A 23,178-nucleotide genomic window follows, 5' to 3' on the forward strand; every position below is an offset into this window, starting at 1 on the left:
ATTTATAGAGATTTCGGAATTCGTTGATTGTTCCAAGCTGGTGGTGGAATCAGAAATCCTATTATCATTTTAAAATTAATTCTGAAACGTATTTTTGATTTTCATTTTTTTTTTTTTATGAAAAATAAATTTGCGCATCAATTTCTTTGTATTTTATTATATTTCTAACATAAAATTGCGTTTTTGTCGGTTTGATGAGAATATGGGAAATATTACACACGCACAATCATACTGTTTATTTATGTAGGACTTATCATAAATCTGACTCGCAATAATAACTTAAATTCCAAAGAACGGCTAAATATGAAGTATATTAATATGAAGAAACACATGGTACGTTACACATATAAAAAAAAACGAGTATACACGGACACATAGAAAATAACATCTTGACAGAGCAAGAAACGAAAGCCTTCTCTCTCGAACAGTGAAGCTGACGGTACTTTAAAATGCCATGTTAGAAAATCTGTTCCTAAAATGCTCTACCAAATAATTTAGCAATAAAATTATTTATATTATTATCATCATTATGTTTTTATTTTTATTTACTCTAATTTTCTTCCCAATTTGTTTGTTTTCATAATGTGGTAAATAAATGGGGAAAAGTACTTTTGCCTACATTTTGTGAAAATTACGTGGAAATTAATCGATTCCGAGTGAGGAAAAAAACTTCAATTGTAATTAAAATGATGTAAGACACAAAGAATGTAAGAAACGTTATCAGTTGCACCCATAGTGGCTATACAATAATCTTTTCCTCTCCAAATTGGTTTAGTTTTGTTAACTTGCACTTTGCATCGACTAGTGTGAGACACCAGTTCTCTTGGTTATTGGTTTTGTTTGTTTTTCTTCAAATTTTTAGTGCACAATAAAAATCGTCACTAAATATAAATTTGCTTGGTGCAACTTTGCTTTGATAATAGTATAATGATAGGTTATTGAATCTGATTGATATAAAAAAATGTCTCGTTTTTCCTCTCGATGTAATAAGGTCTGTGACGAGTGGGCATCTTTTTCTCAGCCACCTCGTTGGGCATTTTGCCTGTTGTGCCGTTGTATTTGTATTTGAGTGTTCATAATTCTCTGTATGAAAATTTCTGGGCGCGAGTATCTTATCTCCCAGGTCGATAAGACACTGGCGTAATGTACTAAGGGATGTTTTAGAGGTGTCGCGAGTTCGATACGCAGTTCGTTCCTGTCAGAAACGTTCCTGACACAGGGGTACAACAGATAATATGGGGCGACATGACCACAGGAAAAAGATTGCTACCACAGGGAGTTCCACATCGTAGTTCTAGCGCGTCTACCTCTCTGTGAGTATAAAAAAAAGCTGTCGGATAGGCTTCGAAATCGGCAATAAATTGTAGGTCCCGGTCTAATTTTTCAAATCGACAAAAACGATCAATGATCATTATGAAAATTTTTTAACCCTTAAGTTCATGAATTTAATAATATTGCCCAGAATTAAACCTTGATAAGTTTGCGTAATTGAGAATTTAGTATTTATTATTTTCTCGTATTTCAGTACTTAGAATTTAGCACATCCTTTATGCAAAATAATTTAGTATTACCGGGTACATATTCGAGAAGGGAGCCTTGATATATTTCTCTCCCCCTTCACCCAATAAGGTTCGGGACTGACTTTAGCATGCTTCACCTTTTTTTTTGTGTGTTGATGTTGTCATAGCAACAGGTCCATACCTTACAACATTGTGCGTGTATGTATACTTGTAACATCATCCCCTCTTTTCCGCATCTCAAGCATCCAGTAAAACATTTTTTTTTTCCGTTACAGTTCGGCGTCAGAGAATGACGCTCATAAACTAGTCAAAGAGTTGGAAAATCTCGTCAAAGTTCCACGAGGAACGTTCTCAAATGTTAGGTGAGTGTTTCTACGAGTGTTTTGCATAATTATCAGTTGTGAATCGGTATGAATTTACAGAAAACAAACCCTGGTTGAATTTATGTCGTGTGAATTTACACCGTAATTATAGTTATTTCCTACTCTTTTTATTGAATTTCTATGTTTTGCGATAGCGAAATTATCAGATATTTAAGTTATCAGCAGTTAAAAAAATTGAAATGCATGCAAATTATATATTCAGTATCACATTTTTTGGTGTAATGTTTGAAAAAACAAATAACACCTTCCAAAAAAATAAATAAATAAACAAAAGAACACACACATCACAAATTGATTTCTATGTTATAAATGTTCTTTTTGTATTCTATAAACAAATATTTAATTGCCGAACACAAATTTTGAATAGTGAAATGTAACTTATTGATATTTGAATATCGTATATAATAATTTTAATAAGTAAATTATTGTAGATTTTATTTCTTATTTAAATTTCTGAAAGAAAGTAATGGTTATTCAACAGTGTATTTATTATATTATATAAACAGTGTATTTATTATATTATATAAACAGTGTATTTATTATATTATATAAACAGTGTATTTATTATATTATATAAACAGTGTATTTATTATATTATATAAACAGTGTATTTATTATATTATATAAACAGTGTATTTATTATATTATATAAACAGTGTATTTATTATATTATATAAACAGTGTATTTATTATATTATATAAACAGTGTATTTATTATATTATATAAACAGTGTATTTATTATATTATATAAACAGTGTATTTATTATATTATATAAACAGTGTATTTATTATATTATATAAACGGTGTATTTATATATATTGCTGCCACACGGTGTAAGTACAAGAAACCTCTCCTATATTAATTTTCAAAATAAAAAACCAACCGATAGGCCAAGAATTATAGTAGTTTCTACCATTTCATACTATAAGTCAATTTTACTAGTTTGTTGATATATCGATATTGTATGAGTAATATATTGACCAAAAAATTAATATTTTTTTACAATTTTTATATTAGCTGCAATATTTTTCTATTTAAATTTTTTTGCTAGTTTTGATATGCCGTTTTGGTTATTTACAAACAACAAACTTTCAAACAAAAATTCGAACACACACACACACAGATGAGGTGCAAAGTGACTAACAAAGTGACTCAAAAAAGAATATTGAGAAAATAAAAAAATATATATATATGCGGTACTCTTGACCGCATCTCATCTCTATAAAATATTCTTAACCTTTTGTGCTCTACGGAATGAAGTCCTCCACTCCTTTGCCAACAAAATGAAGGTCATGGACCACTTTGCACAACAATTTCTGTAGATAACGTCTTTCAATCTTCACATCTGATCGGACAGGTGTGGGGGAATGAAATCCCTCAAGGAAGTGTCCTTGGGCCCATAATTTTTCACTTTTTATCGATGAACTCGATGATGATATCGACGCGATTGTTAGCAAATTCGTTGATGGCGTGAAGCTAATGGGGGAAGTCGGGGATCCAAGTGATACGAAAGATGGTCCAAACGAATTTGAATATGATTGCAGCATGGGCTAATGAATGGAGCATGACCATTAGTGTTGATAATTTTGGTTCGAGCAACCCGCGTTTCTATTACGAGTTCAATGGTATCACTCTCCCGGATGCAACTAGGGTCACTAATTTGGGAATTCTTATTGATGAGCGGCTCAGGTTTTCTGAATATTGTTCAGCGGTGGTCAAAAACCGAAAAGAATGCTCTGTTTTATTCTTGAAAATATCTCTTCTTGTTCTCCTGAAGTAATTCTTCTGTTTTTCCGAGGCTTAGTTTGTCCTGGACTGGAGTATGCTATTAGGTTTTTCGAGACCATAACTACAGACGGACCTAGACTTGGTTGAGGGTGTGCAGGGAAGAGCTGAAGGAAGCTTGAGTATGAAGAGAGGCTTGATTTCTTGAATATTTTTACATTGGAAAAACGCAGGTGTCGGTGGAAGATGTGATAGAAGTGCGTATAAAATTTTCAACGGGATGGATAAAATGGACCACGAGTTATTAAAATACCGTCACACAACTTCTTCGACAAGGGTGAACACCAGTATTATTTGGTGGTTAGGTGCTTGTCTACCACCGTGAAGGCTGCCATCATAGTCCCAGGTTCAAACCCGGGGAAGAATGTAGGTAAGATATTTTCTATAATGAGCTTGAGGCGACCATCGTTCGATGGTACCTTCATTTCCAACCCATTTCATTAATGACAGTAAATTGCAATACCACCGTGTAGGTTACGGAACCGGGGGAAGAATATATAGCTAACAAGAAATTTTCCTCAACGAGATTCAGGCGACCACAGATAGATGACACCTTCCTTTTCAAACCAACTCGTTAATGGCAGTAACTTCCTATTAGAAAGTTGTTGCCTTGTATCTCCTGATGCCAACAAAAATGAATTCCATGTTTCTAAGTGCAATATTCACAGAGATATTCGAATTCAAAAAACGGAAGGAAGTTGGAAAAAAAAAACAGCGTTAAAAATGCGGGAAAACCGTTTTGCCAGCATTTAACATTGTTCTTTCCACATTTCCTCCATTTTTCGAATTTAAATATTGAAATTAGAAACATGGAACTTTTTTTGTTGCCATAAGGAAGGACCGGACAATAACTTTCGAACTCGAAGCAAAGGGACAGAGAGATCGTATAAAAATTTAGATTTTTTTATTTTGTTACACACTATATTTTCACTTTCAAAACTGGAACAAGTTAATTTTTGAACGCCGGTTGGGCATTTTTTAAATTGAAATCGTACCTCTACGACGGATGGCTGATGACATAAAGGCTAACACTTACAGGGCACCCTGTATAGTATTAATTATTGGCAATATATGCTTTTATATTGGGTTGCTTTATTTTTCTAACTGAAGGTCTGACTCTATTAACGATTCACCATTAAAATGCGCCAAAGGGAATTATGAAATCACTGTACATGTGGCCACTCAAGCACTCGAATTCCATAGGTTAGAGAGATCACTAATAAATCTATACAAAAATTTTGATCTCATATCTACTGCATACGAATTTTGAAATCGAAAAATTTCGATTCTAAGATTTCCTCAACTAAACTATCAATGGAATTCGATAGCAAAAATTTTATTTCTGAATTTTCAGAGATGAAAGATGAGTTTATTCAGGACTGAATATATATATATATATATATCGATGATTTTCAACTGGTTAATCGGAAAACGTTAATCTACTGATTAATCGAATTCTTAATCAATAATTTATGTTTTATTGACGGAAACATAATTTAAAGTACCTGTCTTGTTAAATAAATGAAAATAATCCAAATATTTCAATGGCAATTTTAACTAATTTTAACCTATTCGATCGATCCGATCAGCTAGGATTGTAGACCCGGTAGGTTCTGTAAATCCTAATGCGGCCTGTATCTTATCAACCGTTCGTCGTACAAGTATATGGCTCTAGTTTATAAAAGTGCTGGAAATGTGTGCAGAAATCACTCTGTACCAGTTTTGAAAGTAAAACTACAGCGTGTCAAAATTTTTTTTTTTCTATTTGGTCACCCCGTGTTATAAAACATCCAAATATTAAAAAAAAAACCTGTTATGCCACTTCTGAGGCCGACAAAAAAGTTCGCTTTCCGAAGTGCAATATTCACTGAGATATTTCAATTCAAAAATTTAAGAAAACTTTGGAAAGAACAGCAAAACTAACGAACAACGCTTCTTTCCCTCATTCACGCTATATTCTTTCCCAAATACAACAATAGATAATTATTTTCCAAACTTTTCTCTCTCTCTCACCGTCTTTTGAATTCAAATGTCTGAGCGACTATTGCACTTGGAAACATGGAACATTTTCGTTTGCCTCAATAGAGACAGGGCAGTAACTTCCTGATGGGAAGTTAGAGAAAAGGGAACCATACAAAAATTTAGATTTCTTTTTTTTTTGTTTTATCTCACACTACATTTTCACTCTCGAAACCGATGTTGGGTAATTTTTTAATACATTTTGAGCATTTCTTAAATTTTCGAACTTTAATTTATTTTTTGTTGGCCCAGGAGAGACCGGGCAACAACTTTTTTTACTGGACATTGGATGATACGAAAGGACAGTATAAATTTTTTTTTTATTTTTATATAATGACGTATTGCAGTCTCGCTCTCGAAACTAATACGGAGTCATTTCTAAACACATTTTAAGCATTTTTTAAACTGGAACCGTACCTTTATGACGAACGGTTGATGAGATAAAGGTCACATTGGGATTTACAGGACACCCTGTATATTATATACTCAGAATACTTCACGACTCATACGCTAAAAAAAAACTGAGTAAATCAGCGGTCATTCAAGTATTAAGTTTGCTTCCGGAGGGGGAGAGAGTTTCGGATTTGCTGACTTTTGATGACGGGGGAGGTAGGTATGAATGATGGTGACAGCATTAATCACTCTTTATGAAAATATGAAATATTCTTAATTATATCTTTCATTTGTGTATTTTGAGTGTGTATTTAATTTGAAATAATTTAATTAGAAATTTAATTTGAAATAATTTAATTAGAAATTTAATTTGAAATAATTTAATTATAAATTTAATTTGAAATAATTTAATTAGAAATTTAATTTGAAATAATTTAATTAGAAATTTAATTTGAAATAATTTAATTAGAAATTTAATTTGAAATAATTTAATTTGAAATAATTAGAAAATACTGCTCGGGATTGGTAAATTGACTTTGCAATCGCTGGAAAAACGACAGCTTATTCTAATACAATTCATCAATGTTGTTTCGTTCTCGAAATGTTGAAGGTTTCCCACTACCCATTATGAAAAAAAACCGTAAAATTAAATTCGAGACAGAAAACTACGCACTTGCCGATACAATAAAACCGGTTTTTCCCTCCACTCTAGTCTAACACAAACGCAACGAAATTTGCATGACGGCGCGATAAATCTAGGTGACTATCATTTTGGGACACACCTTACTTGAATGGCTCCTTGGGGGTCATTCAAGTATTACGTCAGCATCGAGGGGGGGAGGGGGTTTCGGATTTGCTGACTTTTGACGACAAGTGGGGGAGGAGGGTTTGAAGGTTGCTTACGTCATCAACCACCCGTTTTTGAAGATATGAAATATTCTAAGCTGCTGACGAAATTTTGCTGACAGTGGGGAGGGGGTTAGTGTTTTGCTGACAAGGGAAGGAGGGGGGGGGGGCTCAAAAATGGAAATCTGTGTATGTAATACTTGAATTTCCCCTTTTATTATGAGAAATGATTTTTTTTTAATTGTGATTCTGTTCTAATTAACTCAAATATTGTATATATTATTACTGAAAATAATCGAGGTATTTTTTGAAGTTCATTTTATTTATTCATTTGTGTTTTAGTTTCTGTTATGATTACTTGGGAAAAATTCGGAAATTCAGGTTCTTCTGAACTATTTTGCAGTAAAGCTTCCTCACAAACCGTATATTATTAATATTACTATAAAATTAATTACTGAAAGATCTTGAAGTCTCAAGGGTCGTGTGACCTCTTCTAAATATTGGATGATTTTAATGAAACTCCGCAATCTAGTAAATTTTCCATCTTTCAGAAACAATATACCCCTTAAATTTTCATGTGAAATTCAAGATCATTCTTCTCATTAAAACTCCGTAAATTAGAGTTAGTTATGTAATGTAATACAAATATACACAGAGATATATGAATATTACTGTACCTGTTCTACGTTCCAACATTTAATATATGATTATTTAACTGCGCATTCAGACTTATTTCGAAACGCAAACAAGTTAATTTTAATGATTAATTTTAACAATAGTTTAAATGAACTCATTAAAATTTGATACGTCGATTTCAGCAAGTTGGAATTTGGCAAGAAATAAAGGACCCTTCAAACTACCAAGGGGATTATTTCGCAATATTTTTAGAAGTTTAAAGTAAACTTTTGTTCACACACTCACATACAATTCATATGCATTCACGGAAATAAAAATATTTTTTTAAAGTTTTCCATTCTCGAAGCTGGAGTTCCAGAGGACTTCCCTTGAACTAAACAACAAGTAACTCTAGAACATTGAGCGCAAGTTTTCAGGGGCTATAACAACGTGTTTCTAACCCCCTCCATCCTATTCATTCAACGACTCCTTCGTGCATATTAAAGTCTTCGCTTGGGGTGGGAGAGAGGGAGACGGTATTTTCCATGGCAAGTTCTGGTGCTGTCTACTTTGCCGTTTCGGGTTGCCTTCAATTATCTTACAATTAACGCTAACGAGGACAAAGAGTCCTTCTCCACTTTCCCTCCGGAAACCTTCCAAAGTCCCGTATAACGCGAAATCCCGTTTTATTTGGCAGGACTTTTCACAGCCAGCAACCGAACCCGAAAGAAATTTAATAAAGACTGATGTGTGCGTGCGTATGCGCCTTTGTGTGCGAGAGAGAACGTGTTTCTTGGAGTTTGGGCATTTTTCTCTCGTACCTTTATAAACACATACATACACGTCTCATTTAAACTTGAATGTGTGTATTCATTTTAACCGGAGAGCTTATTCAAGGATTCCACTGAAGAGCCATTGTGTGCACGCACAGTGCAATAGAAGAAGCCAATTTAAACGAGATCTTTCAAAATTAAACCAATACATAAGTTTTCTTCTGGTTCTTATTTTTGTGCGACTCTGAATAATGGCTTTTGTCATGGCTTCTCCCCCCATTTGAGTGTCGAGTCTCTCTCCATTGTAAAATATATTTTCTGTCAGCCTCGCAACACCAAAAAGCAGTATTTAATTATTTTATGTTGTATTTTCGATTTTTTAAATTCTAAAATTTAATTTACTAACTTATCATTTAATTTTCATAAACAATATAATTTTAGAAGCCATTTGACTTTTACGTCAGTAATAATTATTTTGCTCCTCCGACTTCCATTTTCTAACTGACAAGTCGACTGTAAATTTTTTTTTAGAATTATTAGAAATTCAATTTGTTAAATATTTCTATTTATACATTGTTTTACATTTTCATTGAATCTTCTTGTTATAACTTCTATAAATATACAAATGTAAGGGAAATTTTTCTATGAGTTGGCTTTTAACAAATACTAAACTGCTGAAAAACGTTGCTAGTTATTTTGGTGAAGGGTAAAGGGGCTTCCCTCCCCCCACAAACATTCCAATGTCCCGCACATCGCAAAATCCCATTTTATTTGGCAGGCTTTTTCCCATACAGCAGCCTGAAAGAAATTTAATAAAGACTGATGTATATGTGTGTGTGCGCCTTTATATGTAAGGGGTCATTCAGTTATTACGTTAGCATCGAGAGAAGAGGCGGTTTCGGATTTGCTGACTTTTGCTGACAAGGGGGGGGGGGTCAAAAATGGCTAAAAATCTGTTTACGTAATACTTGAATGGCTCTTAAGATAATGTGTTTCTTGGTGTTTGTACATTTTTCTCTTGTACTGTACCTTATATACACACATGCACACGTCTCTTCCAAACGTGAGTGTGTCTCTTCATTTTCAACCGCAGAAAGTATTCAAGGATTCTACGTAAAAGCCATTGTGTGCATTGGCGTACGCAAAGGAGGATTGTAGGGTTCTAACCCCCCCCCCCCAAGCCGAGATTATAGTGTTATTTTGCAGGAAAAAACGTGAACCCCCCCCCCCTCCCCCGAGAAAATTCTGCTTACGCCTATGATTGTGTGCATGCACAGAGCAATAAAAATGACCAATTATGAACGAGACCTTTCAAAATTAAACCAATAAATAAGTTATCTTCTGGTTGTTATTTTTATGTGACTTCATGTCATGGCGTTTCTCCCATTCAAGTGTCGAACTCTCTCTCTTCGTTGTAAAGTATCTTTTCTGACAGCGTCACAATACCAGAAACCAGTATTTAATTACTTTGTGCGCTGTATTTTTATTTATTTTTTAATTCTAAAATTTAATTTAAAATATTTAATTAGTTATTTAAGTTTCATAAACAAGGAGTTTTTCAAAGATTGGACTTTTACGTCAGCATAATGATATATATTTTTTTCGCTTTTATTTTCTAATTAATAAATCGAGTGTAAATTTTTAGAGGTCTTAAAAATTCAATTTATTACATATCTTTATTTATATAATGTTTTTACTTTTGTTTAATCTTTTTGTTAGAATTTAGGTTATGTAAATGTATAAATTTGCAGGAAAACTATGAATACCGTACCTTTCACAAGCACTAAATTGTTGAAAAAAATGTGGGTTGTCTGTACATATATGGTCTGGTATATATATACTATGCGTACAATTGTACTTCTAAGTACAATAAGTGCGATTTTTGTGATTATATGCAAATTTTTATTTCACACTTCGCATGAAAATGAAATATTTTCACGTGAATGCATTATGGAAATTTCAATCTTTTGTAAAAGGTGGCATTTTTATGAATATTTTAGAGTGGAGAAAAACCAAATCACATTCAAGGTCAATCCGAATTTACAGAATTTGAACGCTTCAGACGTCGCCAAGAAATCAGGTAATACAATATAATGTGTCTAAATATTTCGTATTGACAGTGTAATTTGCTTCAGAAAAATATACCCAAAAATGGAAAATTTTTTTTGTTTGTTTGTTATTGTGTGTATTATATCAAAAAAGTTAAATGAAATCAATTTGGGCTTTATGGAGAACAAAACACTATTTTTTTAAAATAGTGCTTGAATAAAATAAAGAAAATAATCAAATCGCAAATGTATAAAACTTTTCTGCTGCACGAACTGGACTCGTTCGTCACTGTCAAGGGGTTCAAATTAACTCTATAACTTGAGTAATTTTTCATTTTTATCATTGTTGAGTGTGTCATTACAGTATTACATTTTTCGAAAAAAATATAATCCTTAATTTTTTAAAGTGTTGATTTTTCAAAATAATGGTTCGAAGAATGGTACCCATAAGCTCAAAAAAACATTTTTTTTAGTATTAAAGGGGATTAATATTCACGTGAATTGAAATTACAGCACTAAATACATGCGATATTAATTTAAATGAAAGTGTTTCAAGTCGTTTTGAGATTGAGCAATGATTGTCAGATAAATACGGGGTAATTATCGGTTTCAGAATTCTGCAGTTTATATTATTGACTTACTAATTACAATAAAGTGATTTCCCCGCATTTGATTCAATTCCCAAAATCTTTGTAATGCATATAGATATTGCGATAAATCAAATCATACAAGATAACAATCATGAACCACTTCTGTTTACTCCATCTGTCGTGATTTGTCACAAACGATTACTTGATGGTAACCAATGCATATCCATTATTTGGAATATTTTGACTCGAATAATATTGACATACAACATTATTGACCATTAATTTCATTCAATATACAGAATGTGTATTCTGAGCACAAACCATTCTACTGTTCAATCCAACATTCACATACATGAATGAATATTAAACTTACATATTAGAGCAGCAGTTCTCAACCTTTTCTGACTCGCGGAGCCCTTTTGAGTGTATAATTTCTATGGCGGAGCCCTGTTTAAATCTAGAACCCCTTTTTAATATATTATTTATATGGCGGTACCCTTTAAGCCTCTTTTTTGTTTATTTATCAAATTTATAGATTTATTTTATTATCTTTGAGTGGCTTTGGAACCCCTAGAAAGTGCACATGGAGCCTCAAGGGCTCCGCGGAGCACCGGTTGAGAACCGCTGTACTAAAGAAATCGCTGCAATACTCAGAATGTGAAAAGCTGTAAATGTCCCACAAGATTTTTTTTTTTGCATGAAACAAGTTACCAAACATTGAGTGAAAACAAAATATAAACTTTACACAATATATTTTGATACTTGATATTGATTGAAATTCAAAACTCTTTCATTATTTTAGTAGCAATTTAATTTTTATCAACAAGCTTATCACGGTAGAATTTTCTAGGTTCTTAAATAAAACTGTTAAATATGCACAGTAGCTACATGGCTGAGGTACGAGCTCACTGATTTGCGTAAACTATAACCTGCATACAATTCATCAATTTTACACTAAAAAAACGATATTCGAATTTCTTAACGTGAATTACATACCACTGCGTATTATCTGAAGTATTTTATTCCGAGGATTTTGGAATAGAATTAAATATATATTTTTGAAAATTATAATTTGGGAAAATTTTTTCAACGATTTATAGATGATGTGAGTAGAGAAAGTTCACATTTTTTCTACAGACACGGGACCTGTAATTGTTTTTTAAGGTATCATTATTCAGTGAATAAAATTTGCATATGTGGATTATATGACGGTATTTTTGTTTCTATAACAATGATATTTTTCGTCTATGGGTTATGGTATAAGAAACTCTTTCAGTATCATTGTACTTATATTTTTGGTTGAATGTCAAAACTTCAAATCAAGATCACTTCTATTCGTTTCAAAAATATTTCCAAAAAATTTGAAATATTTTAATTTATGTTTCCTCTTTAAATTTGTAAATCCTATCTCAAGTAATTGAATTGTCAAACCCTACAGTGCATGATTTTTTTTAGCTGATACTTTTTTCCATAATTAATGAAGCATATAAGAAGCCGGGAAAAATATTAAATTTTTTTTTCTCGAATTGTACTACTTAAAGAAGACGTACAGATGAAGTAAAATCGCATATAAAATAATTGTATTGAAGTATTATTACTATTTAAATAAATAACTACCTTCTTTATGTAATCCAAACTATATAAAGAAAAAAAAATGGATTTCGAACTACAACGTAAAAAAAAAAATTCAAATAAATCATTTCGATGCATGATTTTCTTTCTTGACCGGTTGCATGAATGAATGTAACCTTCGACCGGCTACAGAAGAATTACATTTCGTTTTTTTCAATTGAGGAGTTTTACTGCCATCTATGAATGATTTTCGAACGAAAATGGAAAATGGGAATTATGAATGTCTCAAACATGAAGTCGTAAATTTTCAACCGAAAAAGTTCAGAAACATATTTAAAGTAGATGTTTCCAATCGGCAACAGAATGCACGGTAGGGTTAATGACTTCAACGTAAGAGTGTAAGCATCAATGATATGTCAGTTAATTCCCTATAAATACATACGTTATTTTCATAATATTTTTTCATATTGTTATTTTTATATATTGACAGAAATGTCAAAATTCTTATACTACAGCTGTTATATCAAATGCGTAAACATGCTTAACATTTCTTCTGTCTTTATTCACTGACTTAAATGCAAATGATACAAAAATCATCAAAGTTACTAAAACAAAAATTAAAAAGAATTTAACTAAAGAAACTAATCCGATTGTAGTACATTAACTTCTTATTACCAAGTTTTGAGTTGAAGCACTTTTACAAATTCGTATACTGAGCACGAAAATTGTTTGCGAATGAATTGAATGAATTTCACAGAATTCTGTTTTCATTTTAAAATTTAATTCTTCAAAAATTTTATGCAAAAAATATTCTGAAGGCACGAGCAAAAATTTACAATAATAGTAGGTCAACTAGCACCGAGTCTCTGCTTTAAAATTGAAGCTTTCATACGATAATACCGACTTATATGAACTCGAATACACGTGATTTTCTGTTAAAATGCGCTTTATTTAAATTCAAGCATTACCACGGGGGTTATTACTGAAATAGTAGCGATTATTAAGCGATAATCAAGTAAGAATTATTCAGTCGATGAAAATATCATGAAAAAAGAAACCAGTCAAGAAAATGATTGATATTTCGAAGGTTACGGTTTATAAGATGCGGAAGCTATCAAGGATGAAAAATCTGCTGATGTTCAGAAATGATATTTCGTGTATGTGGCATCTGACAATTTTAAACCGCACATCCCAAGTCCGGTCATATATCGCCATACGGGCATTTCCAGCCAAGGGAGTTGGGAGGGAATTGACGCCATCGATCGGTAGTCACCCCAGGCTCGGCAGGCAAAGAACTTTTTTCTGATGTTCTTACCACGGATTCGAACCCGTGGACCTTGACAGCAACCTTCAGCATAACACGAGCATTATCACCACTGCACCACTCCGGCGCTAATTTTACAGACTGGTCACAATGAAAAACCAGAACTTACTGGACCTCTTGGCAGTGGCTTTCTACAATTTCTTAATTTTAGTTTCACGTTGATTAGACTGGTCACAGTTGTACTCTAGAAGGCCAGCCTTATAGCCAGTCTCATACAGTGTGTCCCGTAAGTCTTAATTCTGTCTTTATCTCATCAACCGTTCGTCGTAGCGGTATGATTCTAATTCATATTTTTCAAAATGTGTTCAGAAATCACTACGCACCAGTTTCAACAGTGAAAATATAGTGCGTCCTAAAATATTGATACGGTCACTCGGTCTTTTAATTCCCAATTAAACAGTTGTTGCCTTGTCTCTCGGGAGGCCAAAAAAAAAACAAAAAAAACCGTATTTCCAAGTGCGATGCTCGCTGAGATATTTGAATTCAAAAAGGGGAGAAAAGTTGAAAAAAGAAGAGCATATAAACTAACGGAAACTTTTCTTTTGTTCCTTCTTTGTATATAAAACAAATATAAAACATTCATTTAGCCAGGGGAAAAAAGACAATATTTCAGTTTCCAAATTGAAAATACCGGAACTTGTGTAATTTCCGAATCACAATCAACGAATTCACGGAATTCGCACAAATATATATGGGGGAATAAATAACTGAATGAAACATAGAATCCAAAACTTGAAATAATGAAGTAAAAATTCCACAAATTTCAACATATTCGCGACAATTTAACAAAATTCTGATTACTTTCTTCTTTAGGACTCAATACAAATTGGAAATAAAAAATTAGAGACGAAAAATAAAATCTTATTCTTATAAACTTGTCAATCATTGACAAAATCAGGACTTGTTGCAGAGGGGAAAAAAAGTTCTATATGTATAAGATAGGAAATCAAATGTAGGGGGAGAAAAAAAAAACGCTTTTGTTCTACTAAATACGCTTCAAATTTCATTTGTGAACGAGAAAACGCCAAAAAAAAAAAGAAGGTAAAGAAATAAAAAGAGGAATGCGAAATGAGTTTTTTAACATTCCACTGAAGGGCCTTATATCCGGCGTAATTTAGTCGGAAAATGATTTTCGCTATTTAATTTAAATTCTCGACGAATCCCTTACGATATGTGTTTTCGGATAGAAAACGAGGTGTTCGAAAATTGGATGATAAGTGAAAGTGGGCGGAACGCATTTACACGGGGGAAATGGAGAAATAATGAAACCTCTTCAACAACCTACAGCAAAAAAATATCCCACTCTTTCTTTTTTAGCATTTTGCCTACAGTTTTATTTATTTATTAAGATTTCCTTATTTCCCTACCCGTGTTTTTTTTTTTTGAAATAACGTAAATGACCAATGTGTGCTTGTGTGATCTGATTTTTTTATTAAACAAATACAACCATATAATACACAGATATAGGCCCGGAACCAGAAATTTCGTTCGTAGGGAGGGGGGAGGGGGGAAATCAAAGTGATAGAAAATAGATTTGGCCAACTTTTCCCCATTTTCGGGGGGGACCAGACCCCCAAGTCTCCCCTCTCGCTACGGCCTTGGATAGATAAAAATATATAATACACGATTATTAACACATATACCTGGTGCACACGTAATAATGATGCTATTCAAAGCTTTGTCTATATCAGGGGTGGCCAACAGCGGGTCTGCGGGCCCCGATGTGGTTTTGTGCTGCCCTCGACTAGGTAAAAGTAATATAATTATGTTAAATTTAATGTGTTTTGGTTGTTATATATATTTTAGCCATTAGTTTACACAACACACTTCGTGATTAGCACACTATTTGGATTTTTATTTTTAGTGACGAAAATAATTTATTATATTCTTTTCTTACCCAAGCTGCCGTTAGAAACATACAAATTACTCTTAATATCATACAAATACAACGTCACAACAGGCAAAACGAGGTGGCTGACTTAAGATCATGGATCCCCGAGCCATTTTTTGGAGGCCCTACCTACTGCTGCTACACCACACATGCAACCCCCCCCCCCCGCGGAACCCCCAATGAATCGGTACATGCGGGAATGTGCGTGTACGTGTAGTGAAACCTGACGTGAAGTTTTTTTTGTTTCTCTGTAATGCTTGTTATGTGTAGTGCTGCCATCTGCCACCAGTTTTTCTAACCATGAGTGAATTGTTATGATTGAATGATTTATCGTTGTAGGACTGTTGCTCTCTGTGGCGAGACTTTTTAACGGGGAGATCGGCTCGCATTTGCGTCTTGAAGTTGGGAACCACAGAAAACCAACTTCAGCCGACCACCACTGTGGGGTTCGAACCCGGATCCTCGCATCGCGAGTCCGTCACTATAGCCACTCGACCACCACAGCGGCACTAGAGGATATTTATTGAGGATATTCTTTTTCTTCTATTTTTTGTCGGAGATTTTGAGGGTTTTGACAATGAAGTTATAGATGATGCAGTACATGTTTATGAAACCAGACGCCGTTTTCATTCCGTTTGGATTTCAACTCTTTTGAATTATGGTAATTTTTTTTAGTTGGGTTAATCATAGCCATTGATTATGCACAAGAGTTACAGTAAAAGTTCACACTAGAAATCCTCAGAGGCCCAGGAACGGATTAATTCATTTTGCATTCATTCCTATGGGAAGAATTATTTCGGTTTCCGAACAATACGGTTTAAGAACTGACTTCAGGAAGAAATGAATCAAGTTCGTAAACCAAGGGTTGATTGTTCGTCCACAAGAGCTTTAAAGAAGAGAATCGGAGACATTATGCTGTGTTTCTGGGAAATTTGAAGGAACAGTTGCAGATGAATCGACCAAAATTGACGCACAAAAACCCTACTTCACCAAATCAATATCTTAGGGACCGTTCAAGTATTACGTAAGCAAATTTTTAGCCATTTTTGACCCCCTCCCCACCTTGTCAGCAAAATTTCGTCATCAGCTCTGCTATTTGAATTCTGGAAAAACCTCATTTGGTCTCCACTGGAACACGAACCCAGACCCTCTTGTATTCCGGGAAAGTATGCTACCATCTACACCACTGGAGACATGACCATGCCTTCCTTTTATTTTTTCACGTACTGTCACGTGAGGCGTTGAAGTAGAAGCATTAGTAGCCTCTCTTAACTTCAGGCAATGACTCCTAGGTACGAAAGAAGAGGTAGTGATAGACGGCTTTATCTCAGCCCAATATATCAAAGAGACAGATTTTTCTTCATTTTATATGCCAAGGTGAACTCGGAAAAAAAGGTCATCTGTTGTCCACCGGGACCAGATTTTTTTGGTAGAACAGAATCCTCCCCCTCCAAAAAAAATGTGAACACCGTTTTTTAACTAACTCATCACACGACTCTCGTAAGCGAGCCGCAGTTTGCCCATCACTTATAGAAAATCATTCCAAATATTCTTAAATTCTTCCTAAACCTAGTTCGAACACGGGCAGTGTAGTCCAGTGATAAAGATATGCGACTATCCTCCCGATGACCTGGGCTCAAATACCAGCATGTTTAACCTCGTTACTTCTTAACAATTTCGGAATTTGGAAATTTCATATTCCAAATATCCTTAAAGTCTTCCTAAACCCAGTTCGAAGACGTGCGTGGTGAATATATCTGACTCTCGTCCCGATGCAAATTACAACCGTACTGTTAATTTGGGCTTTCCAGCTCAAGGCCGTCATGACATGCTCTTGCAAATTTCTGAGATGGCTCTAATTCAGTGCTTCTCAAATTGTGGGCCGCCTCATTAATCTAGAGGATTAGCGAGAGATTTTCTCTAAAATAAAAACGTCCGAATAATAAATTTACTTTTACATTTCGCCACAAAAATGAAAATTAATGTCTTCGTATTGTCTTTTAATATTCAGCTGCATAAATTCATATAGTTTAAGTTGTTTGAAAATTTGTTATGGGCCCCTAAAGTACATCGAAGAAATTCCACAGCTTTAACTAAGCATTTTTGGAAGCTGAAATAGGCAGATGGATAACTTGTAGTTCAAAGGGGATCGAAATACCTAGTGCCCCTTGAAAAAAGGAAAAGAAAATTTTAATGTCTACGTTTCTTGAAATCTAGATGTGTTTATGTCATGAGTCGCGCAAGAAGTCGCCATATTGGTTAACGTAGACAGTTTGTATGTCCCTCAAAGAAAGAAGGAGATATCACGTGATCCAAAAAGCCTCATTGAAGAAAACTAGGCAGCGACGGGTACTATAGCTAGTAATAATATAATATTGTTAAAATTCAGTACAGTAGAACCTCAATAACAGACACCTACCGGACCAATACCTTCGTCCGCTCACGTGGAGTGTCCGCTAATGGGGGGGGGGGGGAGGTACAATATGCAGTAGAACCTCTTTTATACGCCTTTCACATTTACACGACGTTTGGCTTCAGTCGCAATTGGTCACATTTATCACTTTTTACCGGCGATTATGCATAATTCCCAAATAAAGTTGGATAGTGGGACAAATATTGAAAAATTTCAGATAACCTCTTTCTTCTTCCTCTTTATTAAAAACCAATTAATTACTTTTACCCCCGTACATAATACGCGCACTACACATATTTTGAAATAAAAATTAAATTGAATTAAAATCAGCGTAAAGAATATAAAAAAAACATTCGTAACAACATTATCAGTCTTGTAATGTTGGCTTTCTTCACACGTAGCAAAAACATTGCAATTCACCATCCTGGTGTTCCTGGACCATAGTTACGTTCAGTTAATTAAGTAATTGATTGGCAATTGATATTTACGAATTTGAATGAATATGGCAAGGTCTCGGTTTGTCAGAAAAAATTAATATAAATTAGAGTTTGACTGATTTTCCTTTCCGCTATCGAAAGTGTCCGCTAACGGGGAGTGAAATGCATTCTTGCCCTATTTACGCCCTCCTGGACCGGGGATCAGAAAAGTGTCCGTTAACGGGGAGTATCCGTTAGGGGGGGGGAAGCTCTACTGTATAAGCAAATTAAAACAAAGAGGAACAGGTGTCCCGAAAAGTGATTATGAGACATTTTCTAGCAAAAAAACGGGAATGTCTCTTAAAACCGGGACATATGGTCACCGCATTTGTAGGGGTCACGGATAAATTTGTCAGAAGCAGGGGTGGGGTGGGGGGGGGGGTTCACACTCCGAAAAGTTTGGGAACCATTGTTCTAATTTTTTGAAACAAACGTGTATACGTTTATATTTTGTGGTGGTCAATGCGAACGTGATGTAGAGGCGAATTCTTTCCCGACTCCATGCGAGCATTTAATGCACCTTCAGCGCAGTGAAGGCTCACGTTTTTTGATGAAGATATACAACACGCATTTTGTTGACGCGTGTACTGTAGAGGCATATGTACACGTGAGGGGGAATGGCAAGGGTGGAACGCGAACGATTTAGCATCCCCAATACCACTGGGATGGTACTTAGTGATCTTGTTCCCATGGCTACCGGACTATAGGGAGAGCTAATGCTTACCCCTTATTGTCTGTGCAGAACCTTGCCTTGCAAAAGGTTTTGGTTGCAACTCTCCCTCTTTCTCAATTCCTCTCCCCTCACTTTCTCTATATATTGGCTGTATGCGTTTCGTGTGAAATATATTACTTTGACAGATCGGTGAGTGAACGCACTTACAAAAGGGAGCCGAAAGACACTTTCATCATTCCTCAAATCGGCTTCTTTTTAATAATATATCTGTCACGGTAAATGTTGCGGTTATTATGTATAATAACCGGTTATTATCAAACCTGAGCCTTAAAAAAAATTTTCTTTAATTGATTTGTAATTATTGTAAGTGTAAATTAACTTTAAGATCTTTTTAATTCATTGATCAATTAATTAATTGAGTCGATATCTTTACTAGAACTACTTGAGTTAAGTACGCATATGTGTATCTCAGAGATCTCAAGTTGAAATAAAGATCATCATTTCGTTTTTGTAGATAACTGAATGGCAACGAATCTCTTAAAGAAATGTTGTACAGCACGAACTTTAGCGTTCTGAACATATTTACTGCTCAAAAATATTTTTCTACGAAAAACATAAATAAATAAAAATCCCCATACATAAAATTGAATTGTGAATTAATAATTTAAAGCTAAAACAATAGTATTTTCGGAAAAAAATGTTATGAGATTTACATTTAACAAAAAATCAAATCATACATTTTCGAGGAAATATTTTAAAAGTATATTAGTTTCTTGAAGTCTGAAGATAACATTCGAGTAATAAATATTACTACAGTAAAACTGTGGTTAACGGACAACCTCCTCACAAGCTGTCACCCCTGTTTTAAAGGCCAAAGAATAGTGTTCCCATGTATAATAAAAGTATGCGTTTCAAACCCCTGATTAACGGTCACCCCTCTTTTGCGGACGAATTTTTTTCTCCTGCCGGTGTCCATAAAAGAGAGGTTTCACGGTACTGTGAAACTAGTGGAAATTCACAGAGAAGTTAAATAAATATTTAAAAAACAAGTATTTATGATGAAAAAAATTGAAAAGAAAGTTTTCGAGAGCTTTTTAGTTGTAATTTTTCCACCATAATATAGTCAAAATATTGAAAAATTCTTTAATAATCATGTGCTAAACAAATATTGAAATATCGCGTCACTTAGTAGTAACCTTAAAAAATTGGAAATCAATGCACGTGTCGTGACAAAAATAATTTATAATTTCGCTTTTTTTTATAAAGAACTGAATGGCAACGAGTCTCTTAACCCTTTAAGCTGCAATCAGAAATCACCAATCCCCCTACCAAAATGCCATATCTCTGTCCTTAATGAAGTATGCTTTCTTCCGATTTTCAGCCGGTAAAAACTAAGGGGTATAGGGAAAAGTTTTCCATTAAGAAATCAACTTAACAAAACATCTGGGCTTGTCAATGCTGAAATAAGAGGCTTTTGTGGAGGGTGGGGGGGGGGGATATCTCGTCATTGCCACTTATAAATTATGGCTTTTTTTCCCGAAAATTCTATTATTTTAGCTTTAAATTATTAATTCACAATTTAATTTATGAATATATTTTTAAATTTTTCACTAGAATGATTATTACAAGATATACAGAAGACTGGATGTTGTGAAGATATTTATTATTTGAGATGTTAATTTTTTAAGGAAGGAAAAAACTCATCTCTGCCTCTACCGGGAATCGAACCCGGGTCCCTCGATTGCCTCGGTTCAGAGCACTCGTCCGGCAATCGAGGGACCCGGGTTCGACTCCCGGTAGAGGCAGAGATGAGTTTTTTCCTTCCTTAAAAAATTAACATCTCAAATAATAAATATCTTCACAACATTCAGTCTTCTGTATATCTTGTATTAACAAGTGGAGAGCGACATTCATGTCACAGAAAGATTATTGCATAGAAAATATTACTAGGAAACTAAAGTTTATGTTCTTTACTTATGTACCCAACCCTTTAAGCGGCAGTGACGAGATTTCTCGCCTCCATAAACGCCACTTATTTCAACATTGCCAATCACAGGTTGTTTCTTATAGTTGATTTCTCAATGGAAAACTTTTCCCCATAACACTTGGTTTGCGCCTGCTGAAGATCGGAAGAAAGCCTACTTTACTAAAGAATATATGACATTTTGAAGGAGATTTTGTGATTTCTAATTGCCGCTTAATGGCTTAAAAAATCAAATCATACATTTTCGATTAATTTAATTTAAATTAAAAATAATATTAATTTGAATATAATAATTGTATTTTGGTTAATGTTAAAGTAATAAATAATACTGTTATAAAAACCAGCAGAAATTCACGTGAAATAAATATAAAAATAATATTTAACTCACAAAAAACATCAAAACAAAACAATTTTCTAATGAACTATCGTAAAAAAAAATAATTAATTTTTCCTTCATAATTCAAAAATTTCTTTCATAATCATGTACTAAAAAAAATGTTGAAACATCGCGTCACAATATTCATAGTAACCTTAAAAACGTTGATCGATGCACGTCGGGGGATAATAAGATAATAATATATAATTTCGCTTTTTTTATATATAGAAAACTGAATGGCAACGAATCCTTTAAGTAAATGTAGCGCAGCACAAACTTTAGCTTCTTGAATATATTTTCTGGTTAAAAATCTTTTTCTAAGAGGGAAAAATATCGATCTCACATATACTCCATAATCATTCAACCCACCATCTTTTCTTATGATTATAATAGTTATTATCATCGCTTTTGTTTTTACTTTTGTATAGTTTACGTTTTCTTACTTTATTTTTGCTTTTATATAGCTCTCGCGGCGAATTATATTTTTTCTCGTCACCTTTTCAATTTTATTTGATGCAAATTTTAAAGGAAAAAAAAAATGTTCTAATTTTTTTTAATGTATTCCAAAGTTCAACATGCCCATAAAATTTTTTTTTTCCCCCTCACAGTTTCTTCTTACACACAAAGAATGTCTAACATAAAATAGGAATTTTTCTTTTCCCACCCTTCATCAAAAGCGGGATACATGTTTACTTTACCGAAAAGAGTTCGACATCAATGTAACTTGTGGTCTCGATTGAACTAACAGCGGGTTTTCAGCACATCGCTAGCAGACACATGAAAGAAAATGCGTGCGTGAGTATGTGTCTGTGTGTGAGTGTGTACACATATACACACATAGAAAATCCGGGGTTGTGTTTGGGCAGCGAGAATCGAACCATGATCCTTGTGATTATTTCATTATACTCGTCCTCCTGAAGATCAATACGTATCCAGGAGAACTTCAAAGGCGTTCTGAGCTCATTTGCGAAACTCTTCACGCGAAAGAAGCTTATACGCGTGCATGTGTGTGTATATATATATATATTTCGTATCAGCGTGACTTTTGTTGACAAGATCTCGTCCATAAAGGATCTAGGTAATGAATATACTGCCGGTATAAAAAAAAAAACAGAATAATAAAAAAATAAAATAGAAATGAAGTTGTGTTTAGTACATAAGTTTGTGTTCAGAAAAACGCGTCTGGAAAGCATTCATGTCTTTGTGAAGTTCCAACACCAATACTTCATTATCATTCAAGTTTTGACAGAAAATTCTCAAATGAAGAAAAAGGTGGAGTCTTAACAAAATAAACACAACACGGTTTTTCAAAAGCGTTGATAATGATAACAAGAAAAAAAAAACTCTTTCGAAAATGATCTTATATATATATACGATCTTTTCAGAAACTAATTAAATCAGTTCAATATTTTATCAATATCGAAGACCCTTTGATGATTGAATTCTCACCATCCGTGTATTGAAATTATTATTATTTTTTTTATGTATTCCGGTG

The 23,178-nt window shown here is 33.8% G+C and overlaps 1 protein-coding gene across 2 annotated transcripts in view; it reads left to right on the forward strand.

Annotated features, from left to right (window-relative positions):
- Positions 1 to 23,178, forward strand: part of IA-2 (tyrosine phosphatase IA-2) — a 417,960-nt gene that overhangs the window by 172,280 nt on the left and 222,502 nt on the right. For both annotated transcript variants that reach the window (XM_089247694.1, XM_089247685.1), the window contains exons 11-12: positions 1,796 to 1,882; positions 10,337 to 10,416. In XM_089247694.1, coding sequence (XP_089103820.1) covers positions 1,796 to 1,882; positions 10,337 to 10,416 — 167 coding nt within the window. The remainder of the gene's footprint in view (positions 1 to 1,795; positions 1,883 to 10,336; positions 10,417 to 23,178) is intronic.

This window comes from Pholcus phalangioides, unplaced genomic scaffold (genome assembly GCF_987345545.1).
Source record: "Pholcus phalangioides strain wild (caught in Gottingen) unplaced genomic scaffold, Ppha-v1.0 ptg000003l_1, whole genome shotgun sequence".
Taxonomy (NCBI): domain Eukaryota; kingdom Metazoa; phylum Arthropoda; class Arachnida; order Araneae; family Pholcidae; genus Pholcus; species Pholcus phalangioides.